Raw genomic sequence first — 21,373 nt, forward strand, 5'->3', positions numbered from 1 at the left:
CATTGGTTGGTCTTGTTATTTTTCTTTTGTTGTTTCTCAAAGTTTTTGGCAGGAAGACTTTCAGGATACTACTTCTGCTTTAGACGTTCGGAAAAATTTGTGTGAAGGCACCTATTATATAAAGATATCAAGTTGGTGTTTGTCTCCCTGAAATAAAGTTAACTCTTTCCAAAAAGTGTTCTGAAAAGTATGAGGCAGTTTCTTCACATTCTCAAAGAGTGATAGTTTAGTTTAGTAGAAAAAAAGGATCAGGAGGGACACTCAAGTCCCCACCAAAGACCCTATAGGAGAAAAAAAAACTGAAGACACAAACTTTCAGACCCGATTACAATGCTTAAAGTTCTTGTCCAAAGCATTCTTAAACCCATTGACACTACTTGCAAGTACAACTTTCTCAGGCAAACTGTTCCACTCATTCACAACCCTATTAGATAAAAAGTTATGCCAAATATTAATCCTACTTTGTGATTTTTGGAGTTTAAGACAATGACCTCTGGTACAACTACTATTTTGATGGCAGCTTATTCAGTGCAGTTATGGTAGACAAAGTTATATTTAGCAAACCAGTTATACCATATCCATGATCATCCACAACACTGCAGCCAGTTGGGACAATTTCCTAATGCTAATACCTCTCTAAACTGTACTCCAATATCATGCTGCAAAGCACTGGTATTGTCAGTACAAACAGTTCCTAACCTCGATCTGATAGAAACATGATATTCATACTGCTCGTACTGACAGTACGAGTGCTCTGAAGAGGGACATGACACTACAGTATAGAAAAATATTGTCCCAACTGGGTGAACACTGCTCAACAGCAAATTGGAATGGGTCAAAGAGAGGTTGGGGGAGGGGGGGGGAAATAAATGCACATTTAAATTTCAATTGTTTTTATTGCAAATTGTATATTTTTCATGCCTTTTTCAAATATAAATCTCTGCTTTCACTACAAGTTGTATGGAATAAGTATAGAACAGGGACATCCTCCTATCATACCGATAAAATATGCATGCAATGTAAACTGAAGCATGCTACGCAATGTCTGCTATCCTTAAACCAGACAAACAAACTCAACAAAATTGTTCCAAAATGTGCTACAAAAGACCCAGACATGATAACTAGGTGTAAGAAGTACAAAATCAGCTGTTTAATCTATTTTCTTTAGTCTTTGACACTCAAATCACAAGGAATGCCCATATCTGAGCGGTTCCCCTAACTCAGGCATTCATGACTTTATTTGTCCAGTATGTATAGTCATGTTATGACCAGAAAGTGTTTCTAAATGGTCACCCCTGATGACCATTAACTACTGACTAGTCTCAAACCATGTAAAATAAGTCATTAGATTTATATATATTAGACCCATAACCATAAACTTTGCAACCTTCAGAAAGTTTCAAGTAAAAAGGCTTAACCTGATTAAAAGAGCATTTGAAATCCAGTCTATAGAATAGGTATAATATATATAATATATTTGTATGTATATCATGCAAGCATTATGCAAATGGTAAATGGATGCTTGTGTAAATGAATCGTTAAGCAAGGCTGTCTACAGCTATTTGTGAGGGGCAAGGGGAGGCTCTGCAGTGGGGGTCCAGGGTGGGGGAAGGATCCAAAGCTGGTTTGAACAGAGACCTCAATTGTTATGTACCTCAATTGTAAAGTAGGGTTTAGTCTACTGTAGGGCAAGCACTTAACCCACTTCCTTCCCCCATGCCCTACCCATACCCCACTCTTACCCCCATTCAAACACGCACCATAGTAATGACCTTGACTGAATTGAAAAGAAATAACATAAACACGTTGTGATATAACTTAGTACAAAATAAGATGTATCTCAAATAAACAATGTAATTTAAAGTCTCCGATATTACAACAGAAATATCCTGTTCAATAATGGTCCGTGTATACACATAACAAAATCATGCTACCCATCACATGAAATAACCTTAACTCTACAACCTTAAATCTAACAAATTAAATCTACAAACCTTAAATCAATTTAAATTTACTGTGTGGATAAATCCAAACTACATTACAACTCAAAATGAACATTATCAGCTCATTAGAAACTAAGCGTTAACATACACAGAGAGAATATTTCAGAAAATCGTTTTTAGGCCCACGCTTTGATATGTCTCTCTTTTGCTCTAGGCTAAAACATGATCTCTCTTTCAAATCCCGAAGCAAAATCTGAAAAGAAGTTTCATCTTAATGTATAGTTCTCGCCAGTAATGAGTCCACGCTTGTATGCTGGGTTAGTTTTCTGTACTTTTACCCAGTCTTATGGATTTTTACTCAAGTCCTTCTGGACTCTAGTGTACACCCAAGTGGAAACTTAAGTATTTGGATTCTCACTTGAGTCTTGTACTCACACCAAGGATAACTCTACATGTTCTCACTGTACTACTCAGACTGTTGTACTTGTATTACAAGTCTTCAATGCGCTATTTAATAACTCCCAGAGGTGAGTCACATGGGATAGTCGAATTTCTTGGAGAGGAAAATAACTGTAAGGTTGATAAACATATAAGAAGGTAAAATGAAAGTTTGACCAGAATTCACTTTTACTGCTTGAATGAAGAAGACTATAAAGTGATGCAATAACAACCATCTCTGGATAACACTGACATCCAATGAAAAACTCAGCCTCTCTCAGTTTATGTCACCATGGAAACTTGTGAAAACAATAGTTGTCACAAAAGTTATGAGTACCATGAAAAAAAGATACTTCAAAATGGTCTATTATGAAGTACTCAAAAATAGTGTAAAATTTGTTTGTGCTTTTCAACAATATTTCATGTAATATATCAATATAATATATATCATACAACATATGTAGAAACTCTGAACAAATTTTCAAACCCATTAGTGAAAGGAATTAATTTTGGTCAGGATCCAAGAGGGATGCTGGAGTGTACAGACTCCTCCTATCTTCAACCTAGCACAAAACTTCAAAAAGTAGTTATCAGCACAACCCTGGAGAAGGATGTTCCCAGATATACCCTGCAATGACCCCTGGGCCAACCATCCCCCCCCCACCACCCTTTCTGGGTCTGTCCCTGTTTCCGCTGCTTAAAGTATCGCTTATGCGAGCACCAACTTCAATGCCACTGCCATCAGAGCAACAACAATAATCAATTTGATTCCATAGAAGAACCTTCTCTCAGATTTCGAATAGACCTTCGTTAACATCGATGTGATGTTCTTCTTGGTCTTGGAGAATGGAGGGTAGCGAATTCTGTGAGACGGAAACAGAAAAGTCAAAAATGATCATTCCAGTCGATGAAAATTATAGAAATTGTTTCTTTTAAATGAAGAGTCTTGTTCTTCCAAAAACACTGTACATATAGAGCAAGTAGGTTGAGGTCAAGGGTCGCATCACAAACATCTCTGCTGGTTATATATAGCTCTCTCTAAATGTCATTAATTTGACCTTGAATGTCCAGTAGTATTGACCTTTAATACATAGATCCTGACCTGAAGTTCCTCCAAGCAAATCTACCGAACGACCTAACTTGAGCATGCTGATTATCTCAAGTAGTATGGTCACAGGGGTCAAAGTTCATCACTGACCAAGGAGCTGCTGCTTACACACTTAAAGGGTGTGAAGACTCGCACAAAAAGAAATGTCTAATGCCGGTAATTTGACCTAGTTTCAAATGAGGTGTAACAGAAGTGTTAAACACCACCATCGATCCCAGAAAATACATGCACAGCTTGCTGCCGTCTGTAATTAGACACTAGTGTACAGTCAGTACATACAGCTGCGGTCAATACCCACAGCACAGTGTAAAAACGATACAGCGATGGACATCTCAGGTCCAGCTAAAGATAACAAGGTATCACGTTTCATTACTGTCTGCATTTTGTAGAGACACAAACAAAACGTCACTTGCAAGCAACAGAAAGTTATCTTTTTCAGATGGCCTCACACAGTTTGGGGCGAGTCTTCAATGCCTTTAACTGACCAATTAACACTAACATGAATGTGCCAGGGATATGCACAGCCTACAAGTGACCCAGAGTTTCCTCATGCTCCATATCAAAGCCAGGTCTACATAGCTTGGAGCTGTGCCAATGAAGTACGTCTATGTGTAGCGTATACCCTCCATAGCTTTATGCAATGAGTAGGTCTGTGTGCAATGGTACAGCTTCCACATTCATTCATACTGAGGTCTTAAAGTGTGACTATTGTAGGTTCATAATTACCCATAGTGACATGGTGCATCATTCTGATGAGTGACTGGTGTAATTTATTATCAAGAAAAAAAATTCTAAAATTAGCAAAGATTTTTAAGAAAAATTTCTGAGCAAATTTTGTTAAGCAACCAAGGTCGACCACCAGAAGATCGCTTTATTAAAATTCAAGTAGATACCTACCCCATTACCAACTCAGACGGTACCGGTCGTGGATCAATGATGCAGGCCTTCTTATGTGAGAGTGCCTCCAACGTGAAGTTGCCATGGTAACTACCCATTCCACTATGACCGACGCCTCCGAAGGGTAATGCAGGCACTGTGTAATAAAGTTAAGTGTGATCTTGTTGTAGGATGCAAGGCACAATGAAGTTCATGTTAAAATTTACACAGTGGATGGTTCAGAATTTAACAAGGTCACTTTGGCAAATTCAGGTTTTAGCACTAGGGTTAGTTTAAATCAAAGGAAAAGTGTTTTTAAATACCATACAGGATTTGAGAGGTCTTTTGCTACTTAAGATTTTTTTTTTTTCTTCAAAGGTCTCCACTTTTCAGTAGGCTACTGATTCTTTCTTCTACTGAAAATTTTGAACCAAAGGATTGGCAACATTGGCCAATTAAGGAAATGTTTTACCTATGGGATGGCATTTCTTTTTAATTTCAATCAAAATATTTAATTTAACTATGTACATTATCAGTCACCAAGATGTAATTCTGTTTATGGCTTCACATTAACTGTTTAAAGTATAAATACGTACATCATTGTTAAAAGTTACACTATTATAGTTAATATATTTATGATGTCACAATATTAATATTCCAACCTCCAGTCAGAGTTGAGATTTTTCAATCTAATCCAAGTCGCAACTTTACTCTGCAGTAGTAGATCTGTACTCCATTCCCCACCCCCCCCCCAACCCCCCCCTACTGCCTAGGGTAGAAACCTTGAGATATCCAGCAAAATAATACCTGGTGATTTCAAGAAAAAAATCAAATGAATGGTTATTGTTTTAATAATCTAACAATGCAAACTACACACAACTCCACATAAATCTGCTTCAGTTTGTTAAATTACCAGTTTTTGAATTTTGGAGATTCTACAAAGATATTAAGAGACCATGTATATTGTATATTGTGATAACATCTCTTACAATGGCCTACCTGTTGCTTGTATTAGTAGTTCATTGAACATCAAACTTCCACTCGATGTCTCCTTCATAAATCTCTCATGCAGTCTCTTATCACCGGTGAAAACGTACAACGCCAATGGTTTCTCCCTGTAGAGAGGGGAGGGGGGAATAAAAAAAACTTTTGAAACGAAAATTCACGTATTTCCTACTTTTGTATGTTAACCTTTATGAGTACGACAACCATTTTTGATGAAAGGGGGGTGGGGGGGGGGGAGAGAAGGAACACTGTTCATATTGGGGTACATAATGCTAAGAAGTTATAGAATTACAACCCATGGGTGGTGAAGGGTTTATAAAGGCTCCTAATAATAAAATGGTCAAATAAATGTTATTGGTTTAGACAAATTGTGTAGTTGAAGAATGGAAAACCTAACTGGTAAATTATAAACAAATTTTAAATAATCCAGGAAGTTGGGACAATTTTCCAATGCTTACACAACACTTTACTATCCTCTCATATCATGTTTCAAAGCACTCATACTAGCAGTATAAACAGTTCCTAACCTTTAGCTGATTCTAGTGCTAATACCACTCTATACTGTCCTCTCATACCATGCTTCAAAGCACTCGTACTGACAGTATGAACAGTTCCTAACCTTCTAATGCTAATACCACTCTATACTGTCCTCCCATATCATGCTTTGCAGCATTCATACTAGCAGTATAAACAGTTCCTAACCTTGATCTGATTCTAATGCCAATACCACTCTACACTGTCCTCCCATATCGTGCTTCAAAGCACTTGTACTGACAGTATGAACAGTTCCTAACCTATATCTGATAATTCATACTGACAATATAAGTGACTTGAACTGTCACATGAAGGTACCTAACTGACAACATTTTCCCAATTGTTTGTAAGAGCAGAGCAATATTTCACTTGAAAGGGATTTGAAACATCAACCTCAGAGGTCTCCCTTAAAAGCTGTATTCTGGGATGTATCAAATAAAGTTGGGTTTGATCCTGAGGTACACGGTATGAAAGGTACCAGGGCTTCTGACTGGTATCCCCCTCCCTCCCTTCCCCCCTCCCCCCCCCCCACACGATCCACAAAGCTAAGCTATGGCAGTACATGGATCGCAACATCCCAAGAGCTGGCCAAATATTTCTTGCTCAGATTTTCAGGTTTAGACATCCAAAATCTAACAAGAGTTTATCATACTGACAAGTCAATTAGAAACAAACCTTTTCAAATTAAGAGAAAAACTGTTATTTCCAAGATATAATTTAAATCAATAGTATCACATTTAAGGGGACCATCTCAACATATACCTTGTTTGAGCCTGCTTATGCGTTGTATATTTCAATGTTCTTATTACATAGTCAAGCCTACATATGTCATATTCTATATATCTAATATATCTTGAGGGATTCAATGCTGAATTCTCAAAGCAAATGTCACCCTTGTGACCTCTGAACCCTCACCCTGAGTTGATCAATTTAATGGCTTCGTCTGCGCCTTGGACAGAAACGATCGGCAGTAGAGGACCAAAGATCTGAAACGAAAAGACAGTTTACTTTTGAATCACATCAGATCTTTCTTTTTTGCAAATGGTATTATTCAAACCATGTAAAACAAGCAACTTCTTAATGCCTTTTTGTCAAATTAATCAAAACTATTCCAACAGAATTAGCTATGCAAAATCTGGATCGGAAAATTGATTAATTCAGTGCTTTATAGTTTCGCTACTGATCCAATTTCATTTCCCCAGTGTCATGTGGTAAGAGTAATCAATGACTTAAGACAGTTTGAAATAGGTCCTAAGATGCCTAAAATTTCAGGTTCTTAGAATTATTTTTTTGGGGGGGGGTTCTAAATGAGGAAACCTTATATTGGGAGCAGAGGACTTGAAGTAAGACCAAATAAATGAATTCCATATTTACAGAATCCTGCATTACATATATATATATATTTTTAAATCTCTCATTTTGATTGTATTTACTTCCATGGATGTAGACATATATATGCATTTACTATAAAAAGATACGATTATCCTAAGATTTCCAAACAAGTGCAAGTTAACATAATCATGAATTATCTGTTTTGTAATTTTACATCTAGATATTGTGTATAGATATTAATAAATATGTAACTTTGCAGGGGTTCGTACAATCGTTGGAACATGGTTCATGCATGACTAGCGTTATCATATCATCTCTTTGCTTCCTTGACATGTCATTAATGGTTGTATGAAAATCCCAGTTCGTTACTTATCAAAATTTTCAAATATCTCGCATAAAGTACCTCCTCCTTCATGATTTGATCACTAAATGTGATGTCATCAAAGACGGTCGGCTCGATGAACTTTTCCGTCCGATCAGATTTTCCTCCGTGGACGATGTTCTTTTTCTGACTCTCCATCAGTTTATTAAGTCGGCTGTGAGCGGAAGAGAGATGGCATTAACTATCGATCATAAATTGGTCACGTTATATTCCTTTTGAGACGTAGTTCCATTTTCATTTTTTGAAGTACACACGTTATCATATTTAAATCATGTCTATCAGAATTTGCTGCAAAAGTTTAAATAGCATACTAAAAAATTGCTAGAAGTTTTTAATAATGATGATTCAAAAATTTCATCAGGGTGTTTAAGAATTATTAAAATGCCTGTTGTTGATCAACAACTAAACAAAAAGTATCAGTACTGTTAGAGAGATAGTAGCATACTGGTTGAAATTCAGCTGGGTGACCATTATCAGACTATCTAGCATATTTGAAGGTAATACTGATGGCCTGAAAGTAGCTAGATTTATATTCAGCAACAACACTCTGAAATTCTCTCTCCTCACCAAACCACGTTCCCAATGGGGACAATCATTACCAGCTTGTAACTGAATGAAATTAACAACTTCTGTTATTGGCCATATAATCATCATTTCTCTGTATGAATGTTGACTATACTTTTCATGAACACACAGTTTGTCCATACACCTCTTGTGTGAATGTTAGCCATACTTGTGAGCAAGATAATTCTCATTACATTTCTAAAATATGTGATAACTATAAACAGGGCACAAACAAAGGACAGAGAGAGGCAACTTGGGGGGGGGCAGAGCAAACCTTTCTTTAGGGCACGTTAGAAATTATCTACGATTTTCATTGGAATGGGAGGGGCTTTCACCCCAGCTTTATCAGCATTCAAAAGGGCACCACAGGCAATTTTCAAAACCCTGAAAGGGCACGCAATGTATTTTCCCTCAAAGTGGGAATATTTAATGTAAGGAAATGTCAGAAAATGATAAGGATCCTTGTAAATGTTCATAAGCTACACATCTAGAACTGAATGCTTCCCAAAAGCGATTATTAGCTGCTTTCTGGCGACAAATATCTCTCTGGTAAAAATACCCCATGCATTTTGGATGAGCTTTGAGCCCTGCTTGGCTTCTTTATGAGTGCACCTACAGCTAACTTTATAACAAGGCACACAACAGCTTTTGTCATTTTGTAACATGATTTTGAAGGACATTACATGCCCTGCTGGAGAGGAAGGCAGCTATTACACGTACACCACTGCTCTTTGCTTCAAAGTAGCAATTAATCAATTAATCAATCAATCGCCTATTGTTCTCAGTGTCTGTTGAATGTTCCCTTTGGTTTGTTTCATTCATTCACAGTCTCAGTTTGAGCTTTCAGCTTTTATATCTAATGTCTTCACATAAACATCCTTGTCTAACTGTCTGGGGAGGAAGGCAGCGATTACACAAACACTGCTGCTATTTGCTTCAACGTATCAATCAATCAATCAATCACATATTTTTCTCAGTGTCTGTAGAACAGGGATGGGCAACCTATTTGAATGAATGGGCCAGATATAAGGAGTGAAAAATTGACTGGACCACACCTTGCCAACGATTTCAAACCTTTGATTCCGAGGACTTTCAAGCAATAGGTGTGTGTACTTAATCTGTATTCACAAAAACATAATATCAATACAGTACAGTTGATAATTGATGGGGATAATAGGCCTACCTGACAGCATCATTAGTGCCGATAAATTCTAAGCAGCTAGCTTTTTTTTTGTGATGATGTAAAATAGATTGATTTTTTTCTTGAGACATCTCACGGGCCGCATAAAAATCACTGGCCGCGCCGCATGTGGCCCGCGGTTCGTAGGTTGCCCACCCCTGCTGTACAATGTTTCACAGATAGATCCTTTATCTAACTCACTCAAAATGTCTTTCGTTAATTATTCTCCCGTAGTCTTCGTGTTCTTTCGGATTTTCCCCATAGAATTGAGTCATATATTTCTTCACTTCTTCGATGAACTTTTCCTTCACGTCGGCGTGGCACAGAACGTAATCCGGTGCGATGCACGTCTGACCGCAGTTCATCAGTTTTGCCCAAGCTACTCTCTTGGCACTCACCCCCACGTTGACCGTGTTGTCCACGTAAACGGGGCTGAAGAATACATGAATTACATAACAGGGGCTAAATTATACGGTATAGTATCAGAAAGTTGGTATGCAAAATGAGCGAAATTGCTATGCGAAATGGGCAAATTGCTATGCAAAATGGGCAAACTGCTATCCAAAATGGGGGAAATTGCTATGCAAAATGGGCAAATTGCTATGCAAAATGGGCAAATTGCTATGCAAAATGGGGGAAATTGCAATGGAAAATTGGCAGATTGCTATGCAAAATGCGCAAAATTGCTATGCAAACGGGGCTGAAGAGTACATGAATTACATAACAGGGACTAAATTATATGGTATAGTATCAGAAAGTTGGATTGCTATGCAAAATGGGCAAAATGCTATGCAAAATGGGCAAATTGCTGTGCAAAATGGGCAAATTGCTATGCAAAATGGGCAAATTGCTATGCAAAATGAGGGATTGCTATGCCAAATGGGCAAATTGCTACACAAGGGCATAGATGTATGTATAGGAGTGTACACAGGAAACATGGTATTTAGTAAAGGAACGTTCACCGACTTCAAAGTTGCTTTTTGAAAAATTTAAGCATGATCTGAAAAGGCCATTCAATTTATTTTGTGTAATGAGATTTAGAAATGAAATTTTCAAGAGAACCCTGTTAGTGACCTACGGAACTAGTTTATTGTTTATTCCTGTCAAATGATGCATGAATTTACTTTGCTTCATTCCAACTAAGAAATCTGTCAAATATTTAAATTCAATTGGAATATTTTCATTTCACACCCCCCCCCCCCCCTTGATTTTTAACTCATTTCCAAACACTTACCTTTTTCCTCCGAGTTCTAACGTGACTGGAGTCAGGTGTTCTGCGGCTGCACGCAGGACAATCTTGGCAACGTGTTGGCTGCCGGTGTATAGGATGTGATCAAACCTCTGTTTGAGGAGTGTTTGGGCCACCTCGGCACCGCCGTTAACGATGCGATAACAATCCTAGATAGAATGAGAGAGAAGAAAAACCAAAAACATTTTAAGGTCATGGATGAAGGGAAAACATTATACAACTCATGAGAGCACATGGGTTTATTTCACCAGAATTTTTTACTTTTAAGATTGCTTGATGGACTTTAAAATCATATTACCTCATCAAGATATTTTGGGAGGATTCTTTCCAGCAACTCAGCGGTGGCTAACGCAAGCTCGGAGGGCTTAATGATTGCTGCATTACCTGTAAGAAGAAACCAATAAAATAGATGTTTATTGTCGCTAAAGAGAAGGCAGTATACAGAATCTCTCAAAACAAGATTCGGGGTTTGTCAAAGCCACCTGGTGCCCAATGCACAAACCCATTTGCAATGAGTGAAGATTAATGAGTGGAGTTACTAAAGGAATATTTCGTTGGCATACGATGTGAGACTAATATTGATGAGAGAAATATTACAAACACTTATATAGTTGAACACCCTCCATCTCAATGTCTTCTCTCAAGCCACTTTTTTATTCAATCTGTTTTGACTAGCTTAAAACTTCCACAGTTATTCCAAGAAGTTCCTCACAGTAGGTGGTCTGTGTTATCAACATGGCATATATGTTATTCAGAAGCTATAGCTTGGCTATGATAACCACTTTGTTGATTTATCTGCAAAGCTTCATACATGATTTGTAAGTTTTGCTTAGCAGTCAATTTCCTCGGTAGTTAGTATGCCATCAGAATGCAACTTTTTTTGTAGAAATTTTATTTTCCACTGTGAATAAACGATGGAAATGTTATCAAACAATTACCCTGACTTCATCATTTACTCTCCATATTGCTTGATGCACACGAGAAAATATCACTGAATTGGGATTCTAAGTCCAGTGAGGGATAAGTGAGTTGTCTTGCTACTAAATCATTTTGTACATATATAATGTTTGGTTTGCTTTGTTACACCTACCTGTAGCAATAACTCCCACTAACACCATAAGGGTAAGCTGTATGGGGTAATTCCTTTCTTACACCAACCTGTAGCAATAGCTCCCACTAGCACCATAAGGGTAAGCTGTATGGGGTACAGCTTACACCAACCTTACACCTACCTGTAGCAATAGATCCCACTAACACCATAAGGGTAAGCTGTATGGGGTACAGCTTACACCAACCTTACACCAAACTGTAGCAATAGCACCCACTAACACCATAAGGGTAAGCTGTATAGGGTAATTCATTTAATACACCTACCTGTAGCAATAGCGCCCACTAACACCATAAGGGTAAGCGGTATAGGGTAATTCATTTGATACACCTACCTGTAGCAATAGCTCCCACTAACACCATAAGGGTTTACAAGCTGTATGGGGTAATTCCTTTGTTACACCAACCTGTAGCAATAGCCCCACTAACACCATAAGGGTAAGCTGTATGGGATAATTCCTTTGTTACACCTACCTGTAGCAATAGCTCCCACTAACACCATAAGGGTAAGCATTATGGGGTAATTCCAAGCACCAATGATCAAACACAACCCGTAAGGATCTCGGTGAATATACGCCTCTCTGCCAAAGAGAATTAACGAGCCATCGTGTACCTGAAAAAAAAATCAAGTTTTAGAAAAGTTTAAGAAATTACTACTAACTAAAGATCAAATTTTGTTTCTCAACCCAATGGCTCTAACATGTTTCAAGAAATAAAAAAATAAAAAAAAAATAATAATAAGTAAATAAAACTGTTAGCAAACTGCTTATCCACTAGAGAGCCTGTGTAAGAGAATGTGTAAAAGTAAGTTGGCCTGACGTTTAGATCCTAGCAGGATCTTCTTCAAAGGCTAAATGACAAGTAACAGTAACAGAAGGGACAAAAACATGCACAGAATACAGACAGGTTATTGAGCACGGTGAACACAAAGAGATAGATGTAAGGGGATTAGTAGACAAGGGATGGAGAGAAGAAAGAAACCAACAGGGGAAGAGGAGAGGTAGGAGATAAACAGTGGAGGGACAAAGAGAGGATAAGAAAATCAGAACTAAGTTGGCTGGGTGATGGCCAGATCCATCCATGGTCCTCTAGGGGAGTGATTATAGATTCCAACATGCATATACATGCATATGCATGCCAACATGCATATATGCACGTTGGCATGCATACATGCATGCCCCTATGTATATGCATGCCTGCTGTTGGTGGTGGCTATGGTCAGGTCAATTTGAGGCATACAAACACACAAGGAGGTATTATATATTTGTACATACTGCCCTGTGTATGTTAGGAAACATAACAGAGATAACTGCTAAATGAGTTTGCTGTTTTGTGGAGTGTTTTTAGTGTAGTAATGATGTAGTATTATTTCAATATAACATCAGTGTAATATAACATCAGTGTGATATCACTGAAGTACCAGTGTAGTGTAGTGGCAGTGTAGTATCACTGTAGTACCAGTGGAGTGTAGTGTCAGTGTAGTGTCAGTGTAGTGTCACTGTAGTACCAGTGGAGTGTAGTGTCAGTGTAGTGTCAGTGGAGTGTTGTGTCAGTGTAGTGTTGTGTCAGTGTAGTGTCAGTGGAGTGTAGTGTCAGTGTAGTGTCAGTGTAGTATCAGTGTAGTGTCAGTTTAGTGTAGTGGCAGTGTAGGATCAGTGTAGTGTAGTACCAGTGTAGGGTAGTGTCAGTGTAGGATCAGTGTAGTGTCAGTGTAGTACTAGTTTAACAAGAGCCCAAGGGCACTGTGGTTCCTTGCTTGGGGTATATGACAATACACATAATATTATCAAGCAAGATTGGGCTCAAATAGTCAAAGTAATTGTGGTCCTACATGTTCCCATAAAGTAACCAACACTATAGTCAACACTTTTGTGATCACAAAATGTGATCAGATTTTTTATCAAAAGGCACTTTTGAGATCTAAATATGGCGTCGAAAATGTAAGAAATATAAGAGATCTACAAGCGTGTCAACAGATATGATAACATTGGTGACCTCAGATGACATGACCTTTAAGTTTCAAAATGTTCCACCACCCCATTCACAACTTGTCCCAAAATATCAACCATGTCACATCTTGGCATTGAGATTTAATTGCATTAAATGTCAAAAAATTAACTTTGAACTTGTATACATAACTTCACACACAAAGGTCACCCGGAGGTCAACCAATGGACATTTTTGATCGGTGAGACCTAAATATAGCATGACTGTAAAAATTCAAACATTTTTTCTTTGCCCATTTTCTCCCCCCAAAATACTACTTTTTTAACATTAGCTGACCTTTGGTGACGTTGGATCACATGACCATTAGGTTTGTAAATATTCCCCTTACCATTTGCAACTTGTCCAAAAAAATCAACCTTGTCACACCTTGGCACTGGGAGTTATTGCTTTAAATGTCTGAAAATTAACTTGACCTCATATAACTTCGCACACGAAGGTCACACGGGGGTCAACCCATTGACATTTATGATCAGAAGGTACCTTTAACATCTGAAAATAGCATCGAAACTGTAAAATTCCACAAAACACGAAAAGGTCACCAGAGGTAAAATTGAGGTCAGGGGTCACCCAGATGCGGGTCGACAAATGGATTACATTGAAGCAACTCCCAACCCTAACGGACAATTTGTTCTCAAGTAATCGCAAAAATACTACTTTTTTAATCATTAATTGACCTTTGGTGACCTTGTATCACATGACCGTAACGTTGGAAAATATTCCCCTATACCATTTGCAACTACTCCAAAAATATCAACCTTGTCACACCTTGGAACTGGGAGTTATTGCATTAAATGTCTGAAAATTAACTTTGACCTCATATAACTTCGCACATGAAGGTCACACGGGGGTCCACCCATTGACATTTATGATCAGAAGGTACCTTTAACATCTGAAAATAGCATCGAAACTGTAAAATACCACAAAACACGAAAAGGTCACCAGAGGTCAAATTGAGGTCAAGGATCACCCAGATGCGGGTCGACAATTGGATTACATTGAAGCAACTCCCAACCCTAACGGACAATTTGTTCTCAAGTTATCGCAAAAATACTAGTTTTTTTTATCATAAATTGACCTTTGGTGACCTTGTATCACATGACCGTTAAGTTTGAAAATATTCCTCTATACCATTTGCAACTACTCCAAAAATATCAACCTTGTCACACCTTGGAACTGGGAGTTATTGCATTAAATGTCTGAAAATTAACTTTGACCCCATATAACTTTGCACATAAAGGTCACACGGGGTCAACCTGATGACATTTATGAGCAGAAGGTACCTTTGACATCTGAAAATAGCATCAAAACTGTAAAAATCCCCAAAAACATGTTAAGGTCACCAGAGGTCAAATTGAGGTCAAGGGTCATCCAGATGCGGGTCAACAATTGGATAACATTGAAGCAACTCCCAACCCTAACGGACATTTCGTTCTCAAGTTATCGCAAAAATACTAGTTTTTTATCATTAATTGACCTTTGGTTATCTCGGATCACATGACCGTTAAGTTTGAAAATGCTCCCCTAACCAGTTCACAACTTGTCCTAAAATATCAATCTTGTCGCACATTGGCACTGGGAGTTATTGCAGTTTTAATATTTTCGGTTTTTGGACCATAACTGACCTTTAGTGACCTTTGTGGGCACCAGAAACAATAGGGCACACCTTCTCCATATGGCGGATCTAAAGTCCAAGTTTGGCCTCAATCCAACATTCCCTTATTGAGATAGAGCGTACCCAAGCAAGTGTCACAGACACACACACACACACATACACACACACATACACACATACACACACACATACGCCAACCTGACTGCATAGGTTCCTTTTGCTAAAGCAAGGAACCAATAATAATAATAATAATTAAACAGTTCTTATTAAGCGCCTGTAACAGAAGTCTCAGGGCGCTTTACAAATATAAAAGTCATAAAATACAAAAAGAATACAAGACAAACACACAGCAAAAGAAGCAAATGACCGCTGACCAGACAAGGAACATGCAACGAAAGAGCAAACCAATAAGAAAACCAGTATAATAACTGTGAAGTGTAAGTGACATATCAGTATATTGTCAATATAACATCAGTGATATATCAATGAAGTATCATTGTTGTATCACTGTAGTGTCAGTGTATTACCAGTGTAGTGTCAGTTTAGTGTCACTGTAGTGTCAGGGTAATATCAATGTAGTGTCAATGTAGTATCAATGTAGTGTCAGTGTAATATCACTGTAGTACTAGTGTAGAACCACTGAAGTGTCAGTGTAGTGTCACTGTAGTGTCAATGTAGCATCACTGTAGTACCAGTGTAGTTACCACTGTAGTACCAGTGTAGTACCACTGTAGTGTCAGTGTAGTATCACTGTAGTACCAGTACAGTATCAACGTAGTATCATTTCAGTGAAGTATCGATAACACAATATATGTAGTAGCAATATCAAAAAACCTAAACAATAAATGAATGAAAAGCAAGAAAATTACAGAAGTTTTGCTCCATATACTTACATTTTGAGGGTCAACAACTTTATCTATTTCTGAAAGAAAATGAACTGCTTCATTAACCACCTCATCAATTTCACCATTCTGTGTTTCTTGGGGAGACTAGAGGATAGGAGAAAATGAAAAGTGAAAATAGGTCAGTTTAAATAGCATTCCATAAATCAATTAATCAAGAAAGCATTCAACCAGACGATTTTCAACGCTATGTTTGCCATGCATTGTGCCACGTCACGCTAACATAGCTAGACATACTAGGCAAAGTATTTGTGTTATAGTGGCGATGTCATGATGTTTGGTAAGGCAAGAAAACTAGGTCGTGTAGAGATTCTTGCCAGAACAGATAGGGATACCGCTTTACAATGACACAAGCAATAACAAATAACCTTCATTAATTTGTGAAAAGAACGCTTCTGGAGTCTAAACTTTACCCCAAAATCTTATAAATACATCGTAAGTAATAAAAAATACATAGTAAGTTTAAAATTAGATAGTAAGTTTTTAAAATACATAGTAAGTAAAAAATACATAGTAAGTAAAAAATACACGTTTAGTAAGTAAAAATACAGAGTAAGTAAAAAATACACGTATAGTAAGTAAAAATACATAGTAAGTAAAATAATTAGTAAGTGAAAAGTACATAGTAAGTAAAAAAATACATGTATAGTAAGTAAAAAAAAACATAGTAACCAACAAATAGTAAGAAACCAACAAATAGTAAGAAAATAATATACATGTAAGTAAAATGAAAAACTTTTATCTCCACTCTTGATCTCTTGACCTAAACTAAATGTACTTGTACTAAACAAATTGAAAATTATTCTTTCATGTATACATATCTATCTAGGTCCCATTACACAACTTGGTATGACAAATATTGTGGACAGTAGATCATAACTTCATCACGTCTCATTGCCTAGATCAAGAATAAACTTAATTATCATAATAAAAACAGCTATAATAATATAAATATAATCATAATAAAAAATAATAATAATAAAATATAATTATAATATATATAGATAATATAAACAGCTTTTTTTCATGATGATAAAATGCTCGAGGCATTTTGATGCTCAGGCATTACATACCTTACGTAGGTCCTTGAACACTGCATCAAGATTTAAAAAATACATAGTAGTAAGTTTTAAAAGTACATAGTAAGTAAAAATATATAGTAAGTCATATAAAATACATAGTAAGTTAAAACTACACACCTTACGTAGGTCCTTGTACACTGCATCATAGATATCCTCTTGATGATCTTTAATCAGTCTCAGTACCGCCTTTAAATTCTTCACCCTGGAGGCTTTTGACCTGGTCTTCCCTGCGTTGAAGCTAGCACGCAACTGCTCCACGATCTGACATTTGCAAACGAATGGAAAGATATATACTTTGGTTATGAACTCAAAATATGTAGATTTTTCCTTTGCCATTATAGACTACAACCGAGGCAACTTAGATCGGATCTCAAAAAAACCAGCGAAAACAGACAGCTAACAACTCACTGATTTCTCACACATTTTCAGCAAATAACATTCTGAACTGTAAGCTGGTCAAGTGGTGATGATTATTTGACCTCAACTGACCTTTGACATCCACCAAAATCAGTAGGGACCTTATTACTGCTCGAGTAATATTTTACTATATATATGTGTTCATATAAACTTATATACAGATCGGCTGTCAAGATCCCTTAATCTGTACAACAGAAACAGTTTTTCTTTTCAGTCGAGTCGAGCTTACCTTCTTTATTTGCTCTTCTGATGAAGCTGACGCCATGGTTGATACTAGAGCCTTGTCTAGATTCTATCAGTCAGTAGGTCTGTACTCTACAGTGTTACCAGCCCAGTATTACTCTTCAATGCAGTCTATGACCGGTCTTCAGACTCGATGGAGCTAAACGTCTAATATCTTCTCCAAACACCTGTCAGAAATCAATATATATATTATATAGCATTTTTCAATCCTCAGTGATGACTTTCAGTTAACCTAGAACATATTTCACCAATACTTATTTCTTGTAGGATTATAACTTTTGGTAAAAATGTCATCCAAGGATACTCTGTTGGAACTTTTTATTAAGGTTGTGTCTATTGGCACGTGCACGTGCCAATACCAACCGTTATTGTTACGTTGACGTACCAATAAGCATCGATATTCGCACGAACATACTCGTGCTTATAGACAGTGACTTTACACACGAAGGCGTGCCAGTAAGGTAGTTATTCGCACGAACGTGTATGTGGTATAAGTAGGCATGTTAGCATGTAGTGATTAGAAAAGCACTGAGTAGGCGGGGAAGGTAAACCATGGCCCCAACCACAGTGTTGGGTGTGCACGGTCGATTTCCCCCCCCTCGCCCCCCCCCCTCAAGATTTTGGTCGATGAAAATTTGCTGATTCTCAAAAAATGGTTATCTTTTTCAAAATCAATAGCCAAATCTGTAAAATATGAGAGAAATCAGAGATGTGATCAATTCTGGGAAAATTCAGAGAAATAATTAAAGATTTTGTTGGAATATTTCAGAAAAGATTTGTTGCAAACTTTCTTAAAATGCATAAGGAATATGATAAATTTAATTCATCTAGTCGCTTGTTTGCTGCTTCAACGGTTTTGGAATCCTTTATTACAAAAATAGAAAAAGTATCCGCAGATTTCCTTTGAACATAACCCTGAGAATCACCATAGTTATCAAATTCCTGTTCCATTGTCATGCACTGCTGTGTTATTGTCCATCGATGTCCTGTTCATCCCTCCCAGCCAGCACATATCAGGACAGTTCATTGGTTACATCAACCACGAGCGCTGATTGGTCAAGTTACATGTGTGCTAATAGTCAATGTTATTCGCACGATTACGTTCGTGCGAATAGCCGCAACGTTTTATTAAAGTCAGAAGAACCTGTTTGGTTGAGTTACTATAGTATAGTGCTTGGTTACAAAACATTGAATTGATCAATATTAGGCTTATACCCTACACTTGAAACTGTTTGACAATTCACCGTCCCCCCCACCTCCCACCCCCCAATATCTGCTACACAGAATCATGTGAGGACGGCACCTTGAAATTCACTTGATGGAAGTTGATGGGGACAGGACAAAGACAATACATTCTGGTCCCCTTCCCTCCTCCCTCGATCCCCCCTCCATATCACAGCTCTCAAGATAAAAGAATATGTATTTTTCATACTTAACAAAAAAAACTTTGTTGCCCAATAACTTACAGTGTATAAGCGCTCATTTTCAGCTTTTACAAAAGGCTGGAAAACATCGTAAAATTCATCATGCATTAAAATGTACCCACTATTCTTTAAGAGAACCTAGCCTACATAAACTGGATGGTTAATCAAATAGTGTCCTCATTGTGAAAATTCCAGTGGTCAGCTCAACAAACAAGGAAAACGAATATTCTGTTTTTGTTTGTTCTACGGCATTACACATACTGACTATGGTGTAGACATAGGTCTACAAACAGTACAATATCACAACACACTGTAGGTGTGGGCTGTGAACTTAAAGTGTAGCTTAGTATGGCCTTACAGTTGGTGGACACTGTGTTATATTCTGAAGAAACATGAATCTTAAGGACAACCATGATGGAGGCGTAAAAATGAAATATTCCTCATCCCTATACTGTAGGGTTAATGTTATAACATATTTACTACTTTAGGCCTAGACAAGTACTATTATTATTAGGCCTAGAGCCTAGAGGTCTACTACTTTCAGACATGTTCATAATAACTCATTTCAGTACATTTCTTTGCAAGAAACTATTAGGCCTAGGCCTAAACTGTATTCACTTTTCTTCATTGACCTACTGGCAGTGGCTTAGGTTGGTATGTACTATTATACTTACTGTTTTGCAAAATTTGGGAAGAATTTATGCTTCCAAACTTGTTCCTAATCCTAGTATAATAAACTTAAGACATTAACATTAGCCTATTCCTAGTTCCAAGTAAGTTGATGACTAGATATTGAACGTACGTAGCAAATAGGCTACGCTTAGCCTACACCTAGCCTAAGTATAATGATTCAGTATCATTGACCTTGCTTTGGTCACACCATAGTTATTATACGATAATAGAATGTAGTATAATAACTATGGTGACACTAGGTGATTTTTATCAACGGATTAAATCAATGTTTATACTTTTCTACGAACCTACCTAATAAACCTATATAAATCTATATCCTATATAAACAATAACAAAGCCAGGTGTACATAGGCCTACGTTGACGATTGAACTGCTCAACAAAGCTTACATTGACAATCCCCAGGCAATGATCGTAATATGTATTTGTATGTTTCGTAGCAGTTATAAACTAAGTTGTTGTGGCTGACTAAACATTACTAAAAGTAGCCTGCTGTATAGAGCAGCCCTGCTCGTGACTATTACTATGCATAAAATGTTTTGTTTACCTGGTGGCATACTCCTATTAGAGTCTATATCCATCCGCCCGATTGTTCTCCTAGCTCAGGAAAAGTGCCAAAAAAGCAACAGGAGAACAACTTTTTTGACCTATTATCAATTATGATCTAGTTTTTTGTTGCTTGCATGTTGAAGAGCATGTATGGAAATACATGTGGTGCAACACTTGGGTCAATTGAGGCAATTTTATACCCCCTTTAGGCCTCCCAGGACCAGCGTACGAACACTGTTTACTACGGTACTGAGTGAAGAGGTTTGTTTACAATTGGCGAAAACTTCAGGCTCTGATAGCAAAAATTCTGCACGGTCATGGTACGGAAAATTGATGGTGCCATGAAAGGCCAACTTGTTAGTGTGCAACTATGACATCCAGGGACGTCGCTAGAGGGGGGTGTGGGGTGTCTCACCCCCCCCCAATCTTGGTAAAAATGACGATAGTTAGAAAATTTGAGTGCGACAGTCGGAATTTCCGACTGTCGGAATTTCCGACTGTCGCACTCTAATTTTTCTGACTGTCGCACTCCTATTTTCAGATGTTCTTGTAATTTGTGGGTGACATAAAATTTTCTATCAAAATCGACCTTAATCAGTCATATTTACCACGTTTTCCTCGTCAAATTGAGAAATTTTATCTCGCGATCCTTATACTCCACCATACACAGCTTTGTATGATTTTGAATACTCTAAAAAAAAAATACAACGTTCGCCAGCTTTAATTCG

General features: G+C 37.5%; 1 protein-coding gene across 2 annotated transcripts; it reads right to left on the reverse strand.

Moving 5' to 3' along the window:
- Positions 1-1,871: 1,871 nt before the first annotated feature.
- LOC139982793 (aldehyde dehydrogenase, dimeric NADP-preferring-like) lies at positions 1,872-20,785 on the reverse strand. Of its 2 annotated transcripts, none has more exons than XM_071995891.1 (13): positions 20,644-20,785; positions 17,968-18,148; positions 17,439-17,582; positions 16,231-16,326; positions 12,193-12,331; positions 10,910-10,995; positions 10,597-10,760; positions 9,564-9,794; positions 7,640-7,772; positions 6,820-6,890; positions 5,365-5,480; positions 4,387-4,522; positions 1,872-3,244 (listed from the first exon to the last, which is right to left on the reverse strand). In XM_071995891.1, exons 2-13 carry the CDS (start codon positions 18,001-18,003, stop codon positions 3,091-3,093), a joined length of 1,506 nt encoding a protein of 501 aa, XP_071851992.1. In that variant the 5' UTR covers positions 18,004-18,148; positions 20,644-20,785; the 3' UTR covers positions 1,872-3,090. The 2 variants fall into 2 exon arrangements, with proteins under 2 accessions (XP_071851992.1, XP_071851991.1); XM_071995890.1 differs by lacking the exon at positions 20,644-20,785 and adding an exon at positions 20,456-20,504.
- Between the last annotated feature and the right edge of the window lie 588 nt (positions 20,786-21,373).

The sequence above is a fragment of the Apostichopus japonicus genome, chromosome 16 (genome assembly GCF_037975245.1).
Source record: "Apostichopus japonicus isolate 1M-3 chromosome 16, ASM3797524v1, whole genome shotgun sequence".
Classification (NCBI taxonomy): domain Eukaryota; kingdom Metazoa; phylum Echinodermata; class Holothuroidea; order Aspidochirotida; family Stichopodidae; genus Apostichopus; species Apostichopus japonicus.

Excerpts from the sequence above, each read along its gene's own strand:
- LOC139982793 (XM_071995891.1), bottom strand. The coding sequence starts at position 18,003 with ATGGCGTCAGCTTCATCAGAAGAGCAAATAAAGAAG. Across the intron at positions 6,891-7,639 it reads ATCAAATCATGAAGGAGGAG|ATCTTTGGTCCTCTACTGCC; the intron begins GTACTTTATGCG and ends TTTTCGTTTCAG. Across the intron at positions 5,481-6,819 it reads ATTAAATTGATCAACTCAGG|GGAGAAACCATTGGCGTTGT; the intron begins GTGAGGGTTCAG and ends CCCTCTCTACAG.